The following is a 16,570-nucleotide window of genomic DNA, read 5'->3' on the forward strand; positions in this document are numbered from 1 at the left end:
GGCCATGTTTTGGCAATAAAAGCCTTCCTTAGGGGTCTTTGCTGAGTGGAGGAGTGGCCTAGTGGTTAGGGTGGTGGAAGTTGGTTCTAAGGAACTGAGTTCGATTCCCACTTCAGGCACAGGCAGCTCCTTGTGACTCTGGGCAAGTGACTTAACCCTCCATTGCCCCATGGAAGCCACATTGAGCCTGCCATGAGCGGGAAAGCGCGGGGTACAAATGTAACAACAAAACACCACATCAGAAATCTGGAGAAAAGTGTATTAGAGGTAAAATTCAGTCTCCAACGATAGGAATAACTGAAAACAGCAAGCGCACAGGAAACAGCCCGCAAAGCTCAGGATTGGTTTACTCATCTTAACATTGGATCAAGATTTGTCCACTTGTTTTGTACAATTTTGGAGACTAAAGGTTTACATGTTTAGAAGCATTGAACTTCTGCACTTTCTTACAACATTTGTATGATTGCCATCCTGGAAGCTCATTGGCTGTTTTCTTCCACCCCTTTCTCCTTTCCATGTGCTAATGTTGCCTTTAATAAAAGTTATCGTGGGACACCTGTTTTGTAGGTAATCCTACGCTAATCAGTTCATGCACGGTAAAGCGGATGCACTGATTAGCACAAGAATACTTATTCTCCACCCCCAGACACCCCCCCCCCCAACAGTCATTTAAAAATATTTTTTAGTGAGTGGGTAGCACTCGCAGATTTGGAACTTCCTGCAGGACATCTGAGCACATCCTGCGATAAGCCATTTTCCGTAATGGAAAGCACATGCTAGCGCTAACCGTGGCTTCATTTATTAAATGCATATTTGTATGTATTTGTGTTTAATAATTGCATAAATAAAACTATTTTTTATTTATGGGGAACTTTATCTCTCTGGAACACACTATCCAATCTGATCCATTTTTGAAATCAGCTTGTCTTTCCCTGGCGTTTCCTCCTATTATGTTACATTTTCAGATAGTTATTTTTTCCCCAGACATCCCTTTTGTATAGTTCCGTTCCAACATCTGTTGGGTTGGAAAGAATAAAAAAGGGATTGTCAGCTTAGAGAAAAGACAGCAGAGGGAAGATATGATAGAGGTCTAGAAGTTTCAGCGTGCTTGTCTGACATTGCTGTCTGGATGTCTCAACACCACCTGAAATTAAATATGACCAAAACCGAGCTTCTTATTTTCCCCCCCAAACCCACCTCCCCGCTCCCCCCGTTTTCTATTTCTGTTGATGGCTCTCTCATTCTCCCTGTCTCCTCAGCTCGAAACCTTGGGGTTATCTTTGACTCTTCTCTCTCCTTCTCTGCTCATATCCAGCAGATTGCCAAGACCTGTCGTTTCTTTCTTTACAACATCCGTAAAATCCGCCCCTTTCTTTCCGAGCACTCTACCAAAACCCTCATCCACACCCTTGTCACCTCTCGTTTAGAATACTGCAATCTGCTTCTTGCTGGCCTTCCACTTAGTCACCTCTCCCCTCTCCAGTCGGTTCAAAACTCTGCTGCCCGTCTCGTCTTCCGCCAGGGTCGCTTTACTCATACTACCCCTCTCCTCAAGACCCTTCACTGGCTCCCTATCCGTTTTTGCATCCTGTTCAAACTTCTTCTACTAACCTATAAATGTACTCACTCTGCTGCTCCCCAGTATCTCTCCACACTCGTCCTTCCCTACACCCCTTCCCGTGCACTCCGCTCCATGGATAAATCCTTCTTATCTGTTCCCTTCTCCACTACTGCCAACTCCAGACTTCGCGCCTTCTGTCTCGCTGCACCCTACGCCTGGAATAAACTTCCTGAGCCCCTACGTCTTGTCCCGTCCTTGGCCACCTTTAAATCTAGACTGAAAGCCCACCTCTTTAACATTGCTTTTGACTTGTAACCACTCGCCTCCACCTACCCTCCTCTCTTCCTTCCCGTTCACATTAATTGATTTGATTGGCTTACTTTATTTATTTTTGTCTATTAGATTGTAAGCTCTTTGAGCAGGGACTGTCTTTCTTCTATGTTTGTGCAGCGCTGCGTACGCCTTGTAGCGCTATAGAAATGCTAAATAGTAGTAGTAGTTACTTTAAGATGCTGCTGGAACTCCGTTATCGTGAACCATTTAGACCACCCACAAAAACTCCATGTAAAGATTCATTTTGTTTTGATTTTAGCAGTGAATGCTTTCGCATGTCAGACATTTCAGCAGCTGCAGAAATTAATTTGCTCAGGGCTATTTTCATTTGCCTGGAAACTATAAATTAAGGCTTTCATTGTCCCAGATGGTTTTCTGGTTATTTGAGTCCGCAAAAAAAAAATCACAGATCATGTTAAAATGGTTCTCTGAGCAGAGCAAGTCCCCTCTGATTTTTAAAACACTATTATGCCACACAGAAACAACGCAGGCATGATAAAAGATTTGTGATTTACATCAGGATAAATAATTCTCTGTCACAGACACATAAAAGATGATGGTAGATAAGGGGTATCAGGGCCCATTGAGACTGTTTGCTTACAAGTAATAGGACTAGCATCCTACCAGGGAAGCCAAAAAAAAGTAGGAAAACATATTATCAATATTTCATGCAACCAATCCCAGGGCAAGCAGTGGCTTTCCCATGTCTGTTTGGACAAGTTCCTGGAAGAAAAGTCCATAGTCTGCTATTGGGTTTTTAAACCCAGATATGCTAACCACCGTTACTACATCCTCCGACAAAGAGTACCAATGAGTACTAATATTCCGCCAGTGTCGTTATGCTCATATTAGCCCTCTCCTCAAGTCACTTCACTGGCTTCCTATCCGTTTCCGCATACAGTTCAAACTCCTCTTATTGACCTATAAGTGCATTCACTCTGCAGCTCCTCAGTACCTCTCCACTCTCATCTCTCCCTACATTCCTCCCCCGGGAACTCCGTTCACTGGGTAAATCTCTCGACTTATCTGCACCCTTCTCCTCCACTGCTAACTCAAGACTCCGTTCCTTTTATCTTGCTGCACCATATGCCTGGAATAGACTTCCTGAGCTGGTACATCAAGCTCCATCTCTGGCCGTCTTCAAATCTAAGCTAAAAGCCCACCTTTTTGATGCTGCTTTTAACTCTTAACCCTTATTTTATCATCCTCACTTTAATATTCCCTTATCTCTTGTTTGTTCTGTCTCTCTGTCCTAATTAGATTGTAAGCTCTGTCGAGCAGGGACTGTCTCTTCATGTCCAGTGTACAGCGCTGCGTATGTCTAGTAGCGCTTTAGAAATAATAAGTAGTAGTAGCAGCTGTTTCCAGTTCTACCATAACATCTCCTTGTATTTGTTTACCCCGGAGCCTGTAAACACCTCTCCGGCGCCACATTGAGGTGGGAAAATGTGGGATACAAATGTAACAAATAAAATAGTTTGTGCTATGCATTGTTCTGTGACTCCCACCTCCTTTCATCTGACGATCAGGGTCTCTCTACCTCTGTGGGGAATATCTTGGGCTTGTGCTCTAAGCGGAGATTGGGTGGCAGAGCCGGTGGTATGAGGCGGGGATAGTGCTGGGCAGACTTCTACGGACTGTGCCCTGAAAATGGCAGATACAAATCAAAGTCAGGTATACGCATAAAGTAGCACATATGAGTTTATCTTGTTGTGCAGACTGGATGGACCGTACAGGTCGTTCTCTGCCGTCATCTACTACGTTACTATATTGTGGAACTAGCAGCACTGATTGCAGTGGGTAGAATCAGGGACTACAAATCCCACACTGCTTTAAGGAGGTACATTTAAAACCAGAACTGGCCAAAAAGTCCTTCATGGAACTGGGTAACTTTGCAGCTCTAGAGCAGTGTTTCCCAAGTCTGGTCCTGGAGTATGCATGAACTGTCTCCATTATATGCAAATCATGCATAGTCATTGTGGATATCCTGAAAACCTGACTGGCAAGGGGTACTCCAGGACCAGACTTGGGAAACACTGCTCTAGTGTTCTGTCTCTTCTATAATAGGCAGCCTGCAAACATCTGCTTTGCATCCACCTCAGCAAAAGGATTTAACCTAGTAGATGGCGGCAGAAAAAGACCTGCACGGTCCATCCAGTCTGCCCAACAAGATAAACTCATATGTGCTACTTTTTGTGTATATCTTACCTTGATTTGTATCTGTCATTTTCAGGGTACAGACCGTAGAAGTCTGCCCAGCACTATCCCCGCCTCCCAACCACCAGCCCCGCCTCCCGATCTCGACTAAGCTCCTTAGGATCCATTCCTTCTGCACAGGATTCCTTTACGTTTATCCCACGCATGTTTGAATTCCGTTACTGCTCTCATTTCCACCACCTCCCGCGGGAGGGCATTCCAAGCATCCACTACTCTCTCTGTGAAAAAATACTTCCTGACATTTTTCTTGAGTCTGCCCCCCTTCAATCTCATTTCATGTCCTCTCATTCTACCGCCTTCGCACCTCCGGAAAAGGTTCGTTTGCGGATTAATACCTTTCAAATATTTGAACGTTTGTATCATATCACCCCTGTTTCTCCTTTCCTACAGAGTATACATGTTTAGGTCCGCAAGTCTCTCCTCATAGCAGGTTGGAAGGCTCCAAGTCCTACCTAATTAATTCCCTCTGGCCGGCCCCACAACAAATATTCATTGAACTGAGAGGTATATGGCAGAATATAAGTTTATTAATATTAATATTCAATGTCACTGAATAGATGCTGTGATTGCTGGGATGGTGTGAGGGTGAAGCCAGGACTTACTCAGTTAGTGGTGGTTTCAGAGATACCAAGTAAAGTTGCTCAGTTTCAGGCTGGAGATCTTGGAACAGTCCTGGATTTGTGACCGCCTCATTATGGTGCATTATGGGACTTGCAGCATTGATTTCCATGGGCGGCTCAGGAACTACAAATCCCACGTGGCTTTGGAATGTAAATTCAAAACCAGGCGTGGCCAAAAAGTCTCCACCCTGGATCTGGGTATCTTGATCGATCTTTTTGTGATTTTCAGTCCATTAACCAAATTGCCTGGATAAAGTTAGGGCAGCAAAGGAATATCCTAACTTTATTTGGACACTGGTCTGGTGGCTGCTAAAGACCTAAAGATCCAAAGCCAGTGCCTGGATTATTCATATTCCGGTCATTTACTGCTCATGGGTGTGAGTTGCCTCTGTAATCACTGACGACTGCGGTCTAAATATCGGCCGACAGGATTTGATGGCTGCAAATATTTCTTGGTATTTGTGCTTTCCTGGGGATTTGCATTCCAGAGCAAGAAATAATGAGAACATTCCAGATTGTCTCAGCCATCAATTTCTCTCATCCTGCTGAGCGTCTCCAGCTTTCGCTTGTGACATCACAAACATTTAACCCAAGCAGAGGATTACTTAACTCACTATTTCCCTCCCTCCTCTGCATGTAACAGCACAATCACTTAACCCAAAGAGAGGATTACTTAAAACACTATCCCTCTTCTGCTTCTCATAATTTCCCAGGGGGCTCTGATGTTTGGAGATTATGTCCCTATTTTGCAAACAATTCTAGGGATGGAAGCCTGCTTCATAAGGCTTGAGAGTCTGGTGGGCATGCCGCCCCTCCTTCCCCCCCCCCCCCCCCAAAACACACACTTACCATGCATGGAAAAAGTTCTGCATCTTTGAAAAACTTTTCTTATCTGGGATTGGCACAGCTGTTGGTAAAGATCCAGACTTTTCAGTGACTAAATCTCTGCAAAGGTTTCCTGCAAGGGATGAGTGTCTCCACTGAATGACTGGATTCTGCTGCTGGCACTGCTACCTATCCTCGAAAGAGAATGCCTTTAGTCAATTCTTTGTTTTCACCTCTTTTCTTTTTTCCGGCTGGTAGAACTGGATCTCATCCTGCCAGATAGTCACAGAATGAGTTTAGTCGGGTGCAGGGGAGAGGACCTCAGAGAAAAGTGACTGCTGTTCCTTCATGTGAATCCTTCACACCACAAATAGACTTCAAACAGAGAGTAGGGTTAAATGGTCAGTATTCTCAATGGAGAAGGGTAGTTAGTGGGGTTCCCCAGGGGTCTGTGTTGGGACTGCTGCTTTTTAACATATTTATAAATGATCTAGAGATGGGATTAACTAGTGAAGCAATTAAATTTGCTGATGACACAAAGTTATTCAAAGTTGTTAAAATCACAAGAGGATTGTGAAAAATTGCAAGAGATTGGGTGACTGGGCATCCAAATGGCAGATGACGTTTAATAGTGATAAGAAGAATCATACTGGGTCAGACCAATGCTGACACTTAGGGGTGGGGGTTAGAGGGGTCATAAGTGGGTCAGATAATGATCGGGGATTCAGGTTGTGATCAGGAGGAGCCGAGTGGTTTGCCAGCACCATAATGCACATCCCTGCTGGCCAATGAAACCAAAATAAGGTGTCCAGAAAGTCCAGGAAAAAGACTTTGTGAGAGACTTTTTCCAAAGAGTTAACAAGGTGAAACAAATCATAAGAACCTCTCTATTTAGTTTTAAATTTCCTCATTTTATCATAGACTTGGTTTTGAAAGTTAAATGCTTGTGCACAAGTCTTCCTTAATATACTCTCTCTACTGACCATGACAAATCTATATATATAAAACTCACCCTCAACGTTCTATTCTCTGACGTCACTGAAGCCAGCCAAGGTTCGTAAGTTCGTGGTGCTGAAGCCACGAAAATCACCCAGTCTCTGGGCCCCGCCCTCGTGTCAAACATTATGACGTTGAGGGCGGAGCAATTCAGTCACATATCGACGGTGAGCAGGGCGGCGCAATGGCGTCAGTGACGACGAAGGTGCGGTGGTTGGGTGGTTGGGGGGGGGGCAGAGGAAAGCTTTGCTAGCGCTCGTTTCATTGGCTCCAGAAACGGGCCTTTTTTACTAGTTTGTTTCTATTATGGTCACCATTGCCGAGAAGCTTTGCTACTATTACTCCTTGTATCAGCTCCTGTGTTTCAGTGAGGACTAAATCTACAGCAGTTTCCCATATCATTGCTTCCAGGACCCATGGCATCATGAAACAATTATTTTATTTATTTGAAATTTTTTTATATACCACCTTTAACTGAAAAGCAGAGCAAGGTGGGTTACATTATAATAAAAATAAAAGCAAGGAAAAGGTAATCAAACATACAGACAAAGACAAACATTCCACGAACCTTTTCCGGAGGTGCGAAGGCGGTAGAACGAGAGGACATGAAATGAGATTGAAGGGGGGCAGACTCAAGAAAAATGTCAGGAAGTATTTTTTCACGGAGAGAGTAGTGGATGCTTGGAATGCCCTCCCGCGGGAGGTGGTGGAAATGAAAACGGTAACAGAATTCAAACACGCGTGGGATAAACATAAAGGAATCCTATTCAGAAGGAATGGATCCTAAGGAGCTTAGACGAAATTGGGTGGCAAAGCCGGTGCTGGGAGGCGAGGATAGTGCTGGGCAGACTTATACGGTCTGTGCCCTGAAGAGGACAGGTACAAATCAAAGTAGGGTATACACAAAAAGTAGCACATATGAGTTTGTCTTGATGGACAGACTGGATGGACCATGCAGGTCTTTTTCTGCCATCATTTACTATGTTACTAGAGATAAACATTAAAGAACTTCTCTCTGATAAGTGCTGATACCCAGCAGGCCAACTCAATCAGCCAGTATACGCTTGCTCAAACAACCAAGTCTTCAGCATGACTTTAAATTTCTTTATGTTTAGTTCGTAGAAATAGAGGCATGGAATTCCAGAGATAGGGGACTGCAAAAAAAAAAAAAAAAATGCATGGCAACGAGTCGTCTCCAGTTGTGTAAAACGGGGCCCTGGTAGAATCATACGATGATCATTTACAGAGTGTAATACCCATAGTGAGGAATGTGGAATGGTCAATGAAGCCAGGTATAAAGGTGTTCCTTGTCAAAAAGCCATGAAACCTAACAATAATGCTTTAAACTGAATCTGATATTGAACGGGCAGCCAGTGATGATCCTGTAAAGCGAATGCTACATACCTGTAGAAGGTATTCTCCGAGGACAGCAGGCTGATTGTTCTCACTGATGGGTGACGTCCACGGCAGCCCCTCCAATCGGAAACTTCACTAGCAAAGTCCTTTGCTAGCCCTCGCGCGCCCGCGCGCACCGCGCATGCGCGGCCGTCTTCCCGCCCGAAACCGGCTCGAGCCGGCCAGTCCAGTATGTAGCAAGACAATACAGTTCAAGGGAAGACACAACTCCAAAGGGGAGGCGGGCGGGTTTGTGAGAACAATCAGCCTACTGTCCTCGGAGAATACCTTCTACAGGTATGTAGCATTCGCTTTCTCCGAGGACAAGCAGGCTGCTTGTTCTCACTGATGGGGTATCCCTAGCCCCCAGGCTCACTCAAAACAACAACCATGGTCAATTGGGCCTCGCAACGGCGAGGACATAACAGAGATTGACCTAAAAAATTTACCAACTAACTGAGAGTGTAGCCTGGAACAGAACAAACAGGGCCCTCGGGGGGTGGAGTTGGATCCTAAAGCCCAAACAGGTTCTGAAGAACTGACTGCCCGAACCGACTGTCGCGTCGGGTATCCTGCTGCAGGCAGTAATGGGATGTGAATGTGTGGACAGAAGCCCACGTCGCAGCTTTGCAAATTTCTTCAATGGAGGCTGACTTCAAGTGGGCTACCGACGCAGCCATGGCTCTAACATTATGAGCCGTGACATGACCCTCAAGAGCCAGCCCCGCCTGGGCGTAAGTGAAGGAAATGCAATCTGCTAGCCAATTGGATATGGTGCGTTTCCCTACAGCCACTCCCCTCCTATTGGGGTCAAAAGAAACAAACAATTGGGCGGACTGTCTGTGGGGCTGTGTCCGCTCCAGGTAGAAGGCCAATGCTCTCTTGCAGTCCAATGTGTGCAGCTGACGTTCAGCAGGGCAGGAATGAGGACGGGGAAAGAATGTTGGCAAGACAATTGACTGGTTCAGATGGAACTCCGACACCACCTTTGGCAGGAACTTAGGGTGAGTGCGGAGGACTACTCTGTTGTGATGAAATTTAGTGTAAGGGGCCTGGGCTACCAGGGCCTGCAGCTCACTGACTCTACGAGCCGAAGTAACTGCCACCAAGAAAATGACCTTCCAGGTCAAGTACTTCGGATGGCATGAATCCAGTGGCTCAAAAGGAGGTTTCATCAGCTGGGTGAGAACGACATTGAGATCCCATGACACTGTAGGAGGCTTGACAGGGGGCTTTGACAAAAGCAAACCTCTCATGAAGCGAACAACTAAAGGCTGTCCTGAGATCGGCTTACCTTCCACTTGGTAATGGTACGCACTGATTGCACTAAGGTGAACTCTTACGGAGTTGGTCTTCAGACCAGACTCAGACAAGTGCAGAAGGTATTCAAGCAGGGTCTGTGTAGGAAAAGAGCGAGGATCTAGGGCCTTGCTGTCACACCAGACGGCAAACCTCCTCCAATGAAAGAAGTAACTTCTCTTAGTGGAGTCTTTCCTGGAAGCAAGCAAGATGCGGGAGACACCCTCTGGCAGACCCAAAGAGGCAAAGTCTACGCCCTCAACATCCAGGCCGTGAGAGCCAGGGACTGGAGGTTGGGATGCAGAAGAGCCCCTTCGTCCTGCGTGATGAGGGTCGGAAAACACTCCAATCTCCACGGTTCTTCGGAGGATAACTCCAGAAGAAGAGGGAACCAGATCTGACGCGGCCAAAAAGGAGCAATCAGAATCATGGTGCCTCGGTCTTGCTTGAGTTTCAACAAAGTCTTCCCCACCAGAGGGATGGGAGGATAAGCATACAGGAGGCCCTCCCCCCAATCCAGGAGGAAGGCATCCGACGCCAGTCTGCCGTGGGCCTGAAGCCTGGAACAGAACTGAGGGACCTTGTGGTTCACTTGAGATGCGAAGAGATCCACCAGGGGGGTGCCCCACGCCTGGAAGATCTGTCTCATCACACGGGAATTGAGCGACCACTCGTGAGGTTGCATAATCCTGCTCAACCTGTCGGCCAGACTGTTGTTTACGCCTGCCAGATATGTGGCTTGGAGCACCATGCCTTGACGGCGAGCCCAGAGCCACATGCTGACGGCTTCCTGACACAGGGGGCGAGATCCGGTGCCCCCCTGCTTGTTGACATAGTACATGGCAACCTGATTGTCTGTCTGAATTTGGATAATTTGGTGGGACAGCCGATCTCTGAAAGCCTTCAGAGCGTTCCAGATCGCTCGCAACTCCAGAAGATTGATCTGTAGATCGCTTTCTTGGAGGGACCACCTTCCTTGGGTGTGAAGCCCATCGACATGAGCTCCCCATCCCAGGAGAGACGCATCCGTGGTCAGCACTTTTCGTGGCTGAGGAATTTGGAAGGGACGTCCCAGAGTCAAATTGGAGCAAATCGTCCACCAATACAGGGATTCGAGAAAACTCGTGGACAGGTGGATCACGTCCTCTAGACCCCCAGCGGCCTGATACCACTGGGAGGCTAGGGTCCATTGAGCAGATCTCATGTGAAGGCGGGCCATGGGAGTCACATGAACTGTGGAGGCCATGTGGCCCAGCAATCTCAACATCTGCCGAGCTGTGATCTGCTGGGACGCTCGCACCCGCGAGACAAGGGACAACAAGTTGTTGGCCCTCGCCTCTGGGAGATAGGCGCGAGCCGTCCGAGAATCCAGCAGGGCTCCGATGAATTCGAGTCTCTGCACTGGGAGAAGATGGGACTTTGGGTAATTTATCACAAACCCCAGTAGCTCCAGGAGGCGAATAGTCATCTGCATGGACTGCAGGGCTCCTGCCTCGGATGTGTTCTTCACCAGCCAATCGTCGAGATATGGGAACACGTGCACCCCCAGCCTGCGAAGCGCCGCTGCTACCACAGCTAGGCACTTTGTGAACACCCTGGGCGCAGAGGCGAGCCCAAAGGGTAGCACACAGTACTGGAAGTGGCGTGTGCCCAGCTGAAATCGCAGATACTGTCTGTGAGCTGGCAGTATCGGGATGTGTGTGTAGGCATCCTTCAAGTCCAGAGAGCATAGCCAATCGTTTCGCTGAATCATGGGGAGAAGGGTGCCCAGGGAAAGCATCCTGAACTTTTCTTTTACGAGATACTTGTTCAGGGCCCTTAGGTCTAGGATGGGACGCATCCCCCCTGTTTTCTTTTCCACAAGGAAGTACCTGGAATAGAATCCCAGCCCTTCTTGCCCGGATGGCACGGGCTCGACCGCATTGGCGCTGAGAAGGGCGGAGAGTTCCTCTGCAAGTACCTGCTTGTGCTGGAAGCTGTAGGACTGAGCTCCCGGTGGACAATTTGGAGGTTTGGAGGCCAAATTGAGGGTGTATCCTTGCCGGACTATTTGGAGAACCCACTGATCGGAGGTTATGAGAGGCCACCTTTGGTGAAAAGATTTCAACCTCCCTCCGACAGGCAGGTCGCCCGGCACTGACACTTGGATGTCGGCTATGCTCTGCTGGAGCCAGTCAAAAGCTCGCCCCTTGCTTTTGCTGGGGAGCCGCGGGGCCTTGCTGAGTCGCACGCTGCTGACGAGAGCGAGCGCGCTGGGGCTTAGCCTGGGCCGCAGGCTGTCGGGAAGGAGGATTGTACCTACGCTTGCCAGAAGCATAGGGAGCAGTCTTCCTTCCCCCGAAAAATCGTCTACCTGTAGAGGTAGAAGCTGAAGGCTGCCGGCGGGCGAACTTGTCGAATGCGGTGTCCCGCTGGTGGAGAGATTCTACCACCTGTTCGACTTTTTCGCCAAAAATGTTATCCGCACGGCAAGGCGAGTCCGCAATCCGCTGCTGGATTCTATTCTCCAGGTCGGCGGCACGCAGCCATGAGAGCCTGCGCATCACCACACCTTGAGCAGCGGCCCTGGACGCAACATCAAAAGTGTCATAAACTCCTCTGGCCAGGAATTTTCTGCACGCCTTCAGCTGCCTGACCACCTCCTGAAAAGGCTTGGCTTGCTCAGGGGGAAGAGCATCAACCAAGCCCGCCAACTGTCGCACATTGTTCCGCATGTGTATGCTCGTGTAGAGCTGGTAAGACTGGATCTTGGACACGAGCATAGAGGAATGGTAGGCCTTCCTCCCAAAGGAGTCTAAGGTTCTAGCGTCCTTGCCCGGGGGCGCCGAAGCATGTTCCCTAGAACTCTTAGCCTTCTTTAGGGCCAAATCCACAACTCCAGAGTCATGAGGCAACTGAGTGCGCATCAGCTCTGGGTCCCCATGGATCCGGTACTGGGACTCGATCTTCTTGGGAATGTGGGGATTAGTTAATGGCTTGGTCCAGTTCGCAAGCAATGTCTTCTTCAGGACATGGTGCAAGGGAACAGTGGACGCTTCCTTAGGTGGAGAAGGATAGTCCAGGAGCTCAAACATTTCAGCCCTGGGCTCGTCCTCCACAACCACCGGGAAGGGGATGGCCGTAGACATCTCCCGGACAAAGGAGGCAAAAGACAGACTCTCGGGAGGAGAAAGCTGTCTCTCAGGAGAGGGAGTGGGATCAGACGGAAGACCCTCAGACTCCTCGTCAGAGAAATATCTGGGATCTTCCTCTTCCTCCCACGAGGCCTCACCCTCGGTGTCAGACACAAGTTCACGGACCTGTGTCTGCAACCTCGCCCTGCTCGACTCCGTGGAACCCCGTCCACGATGGGGGCGTCGAGAGGTAGACTCCCTCGCCCGCATCGGCGAAGCTCCCTCCGCCGACGTAGTCGGGGAGCCTTCCTGGGAGGTGGCCGCGGTCGGCACCGCACGCGGTACCGACGTCGGGGACCTCAACCTGGGCGATGGGCCAGCCGGCGCCACGCTCGACGGTACCGGTGGCGCAAGCACCGCCGGTACCGGAGGGGTAGGGCGCAACAGCTCTCCCAGAATCTCTGGGAGAACGGCCCGGAGGCTCTCGTTTAGAGTGGCTGCAGAGAAAGGCTGAGAGGTCGATGCAGGCGTCGACGTCAGTACCTGTTCCGGGCGTGGAGGCTGTTCCGGGCTGTCCAGAGCGGAGCGCATCGACACCTCCTGAACAGAGGGTGAGCGGTCCTCTCGGTGCCGATGCCTGCTGGGTGCCGACTCCCTCGGCGACCCAGAGCTCTCGGTGCCAACACGGGGAGGAGACCGGTGTCGATGCTTCTTCGATTTCTTCCGAAGCATGTCACCGGAGCTCCCCGGCACCGACGAGGAGGACGTCGAATCCATCCGTCGCTTCCTCGGGGCCGAGACTGAAGAAGGTCGATCTCGGGGGGGCTGTACCGCAGGAGCCCTCAGGGTAGGAGGAGACCCACCCGAGGGCTCACCGCCACCAGCAGGGGAATGGACAGCCCTCACCTGCACTCCACCCGATGCACCACCGTCCGACGACATCAGCAGACGAGGTCCTGGTACCACCGACGTCGATGCAGCTATCCGATGTCTCGGCGCCGATGCAGAGGCCCGATGCCTCGATGCACTCGATGCAGGGGCGGCCGAGGAAGATGGTCTGGACGCTGACGACGTCGATGCACTCGAAGATCCCGGTGCCGATGCCGACGAAGAGCCCGAGAACAACACGTTCCACTGGGCTAGTCTCGCTACCTGAGTCCGCCTTTGAAGCAGGGAACACAGACTGCAGTTCTGAGGGCGGTGCTCGGCCCCCAGACACTGAAGACACGACGAGTGTCGATCAGTGAGCGAGATAACCCGGGCGCACTGGGTGCACTTCTTGAAGCCGCTGGAAGGCTTCGATGTCATGGGCGGAAAAATCACGCCGGCGAAATCAAAAGCCGAAATGGCGAAATTTGGAGCACCAAAATTTAGAGGGAGAAAAAAATCTCGACCGAGGCCGAAAAGAGGCCTTCCCCGACGACGAAAGAAAACTTACCGGGGCAAAAAGCTGGAAGTACGGGGAGGATTTACACGAAACCCGGCGGGGGGTTTCCGGAGCACTTCCCGACTAAGGAAAGCTTTCCCGAAGGAAAAAACACGCTCAAACAAGTTGGACGCGCGAGGTCGACTTTCCGGGGCTCGACACGGCGAAAACACGACCGTACCGAGTGCGGACAAAAGAAGACTGGCCGGCTCGAGCCGGTTTCGGGCGGGAAGACGGCCGCGCATGCGCGGTGCGCGCGGGCGCGCGAGGGCTAGCAAAGGACTTTGCTAGTGAAGTTTCCGATTGGAGGGGCTGCCGTGGACGTCACCCATCAGTGAGAACAAGCAGCCTGCTTGTCCTCGGAGAAAGCAGATGTGACATGGTCATATTTTCATGAATGGCTGTATTTTGAAGTGTCTGGAGCCTAGTAAGTAAGGTGTTTGTGATCGCTAAATAAGTGATATCACAGTAATCCATGTGATTCATGAAAAGAGATAGGATAAGAGAATGAAATGTGTCATGGTCAAAACGTGAACAGACCGATCTAGGTTGATGCAGAAGAAAAAAATTGGGATTTGCATAAAGCAGAAACCTCCCTGGTATGTCCTGATGAGATATTTACACAATCAATATTGGGGATAACTGAAATCTTCCATTTTTATTGTGTTACTAATTCTATTTGCCTATCTAATCTCTGTTAGCGTTTCACTGCATCTTCTTCTTGGCCAGGGAGGCAGTAGTATACCCTCACTTCTATACTCTTCCTTGTCACACATGGAACATCTATCCATAGAGATTGAATAATATAGTTTGTTTCCTGCAGTACGATGTAAGTGTATAAATAACAGACTACAATAAATAGTTCTCATTATTAAGTTCAATCAATGTACATAGTGCTGCGAAAGTTAAATCAGAGTGGACAACTTTCTACAAATTCTAACCACATTTCCTCTGTTTTGCAGGAATCTGATGCCGAGGACACTGGATGGACAGATTACCATGGAGAAAACACCAAGTTACTTTGTAACCAAGGAGGCTCCAAAACGCATTTACAATATGTCCAGAGATACCAAACTGATTGTTGTAGTACGTAATCCAGTTACCAGGGCTATTTCGGACTATACCCAGACACTCTCTAAAACCCCCACACTTCCCAATTTCCAAGCGTTGGCTTTCAAGAATATCAGTAGAGGCCTCGTCGACACATCATGGAGTGCCATTCGGATTGGAATTTATGCCAAACACTTGAACAACTGGCTACAGTATTTTCCCCTTTCTAAATTTCTTTTTGTCAGTGGTGAGAGACTGGTGAGTGACCCAGCTGGAGAAATGGGTCGTGTTCAAGACTTTTTAGGCCTTAAGAGGGTCATTACAGATAAACATTTCTACTTCAATGAAACCAAGGGCTTCCCCTGCCTAAAGAAGCCTGAGGGGAGCAGCAAACCTCGTTGCTTGGGGAAATCCAAAGGAAGGCCTCATCCAAAAATTGAGAAACAGGTCATTCAGCACCTTGAGGAGTTTTACAGACCTTTCAACATGAAGTTTTATCAGATGACCGGAAAGGACTTTGGGTGGGAATGATGTGTTTGTAGATTCATTCTCAAAGATGAAGTGGGGGGCAGGGAGAGGACTTTGCCTTCTGCTGTTGGCCCCCCCTCCCCCAGGAGAGATTGACACAAGGTGTACATCTCTTGGCATGGATAGGCCAGGAGAAATCGAGCAATTCCTTTCCTGGGAATGAATCCATTATTTCTGGAGACTCTGAGCCTGGGGTGGGACATGTTCCATTGGGAAACAGTGCAAATTTTCAGGGTACATCTCTGAATTTTCATTACTGTTATAATTTATATCAACTCTTACCAGAGACAGTGTAAACTGAAATACATAGAGATAAATATTGACAAAAAAAAAGAGATAATAAAAATCGGATAATCTTTGTAGTAATGTTGCTAATTTATATTAATCAGAATGGGGGTGTGAGTGTATCCAGACCAGGAGTAAGGGAGGAGCATGGCCTGTTGTGGCATCTACGTATCTGGTATTGTTATTCTTTCTGGGATAATTATGATAATCAAATCCAGAATCAGAATTACCAGCTTTTCATTCATGGCTGCTACAGAGATAGCTGCCGATTGGTTGGTGGAGTTGTAAAAGTCATAAATATATAGGTGGAGGTGTGCTTACTAACTGAAAAATCATACCCTATTGCCAAAAAATTCTCAAATTGCCAAAAAAGGGGTTGAATTAGCCAGGGCTGGGCTTAGCAATTGCAGGGCCCTGTGCAGACCAGTTCAGTGGGGGCTCCCCCGGCCCCTGCCCCACGCAGCCCCACCTAACTCCGCCCCCTGCTGACAAGATTAAAAAAAAAATTTATTTATGAAATTTCAAATAAAGTGAAATCAAGCAAAACTTGTCCAGCAAAACTGATTCAAATAAGCACAATGCTATCATAGGAAACGTGGTATTAAGCAATGACAACAATTATTCAGTTCAAGTCCATTACAATTAGGAGTTCCAATTCTCATAACATAGAGGAGAATAAAGGAAAAATATTAATTAACTAGATCCAGGTATATGGGTAGAGTACTTTCAAATTCCCCTGTTACTGTGAACCACCAATCCGGAGGGACAACACCGTACATCCCCCCAGTAGCCAAGAAAGATGTCATGTGCAGAGGTTCCCAAAAAGAATCAGGTGGGGGGTGGGGGGGGGATGAACATGTGAGTAGGTGCGTGAGTGGGGATAAGCATGTTGGGAGTGTGTGAATGTGTGCATGGGGGGATA

General features: G+C 48.5%; 1 protein-coding gene across 1 annotated transcript in view; it reads left to right on the forward strand.

Moving 5' to 3' along the window:
* HS3ST6 (heparan sulfate-glucosamine 3-sulfotransferase 6) overlaps nt 1-16,025 on the forward strand; it is a 144,196-nt gene extending 128,171 nt beyond the window's left edge. The window contains exon 2 of the mRNA XM_030211975.1: nt 14,748-16,025. Coding sequence (XP_030067835.1) covers nt 14,748-15,366 — 619 coding nt within the window. The 3' untranslated portion in view covers nt 15,367-16,025. The remainder of the gene's footprint in view (nt 1-14,747) is intronic.
* The last annotated feature ends 545 nt before the right edge of the window (nt 16,026-16,570 follow it).

Source organism: Microcaecilia unicolor, chromosome 8 (genome assembly GCF_901765095.1).
Source record: "Microcaecilia unicolor chromosome 8, aMicUni1.1, whole genome shotgun sequence".
Taxonomy (NCBI): domain Eukaryota; kingdom Metazoa; phylum Chordata; class Amphibia; order Gymnophiona; family Siphonopidae; genus Microcaecilia; species Microcaecilia unicolor.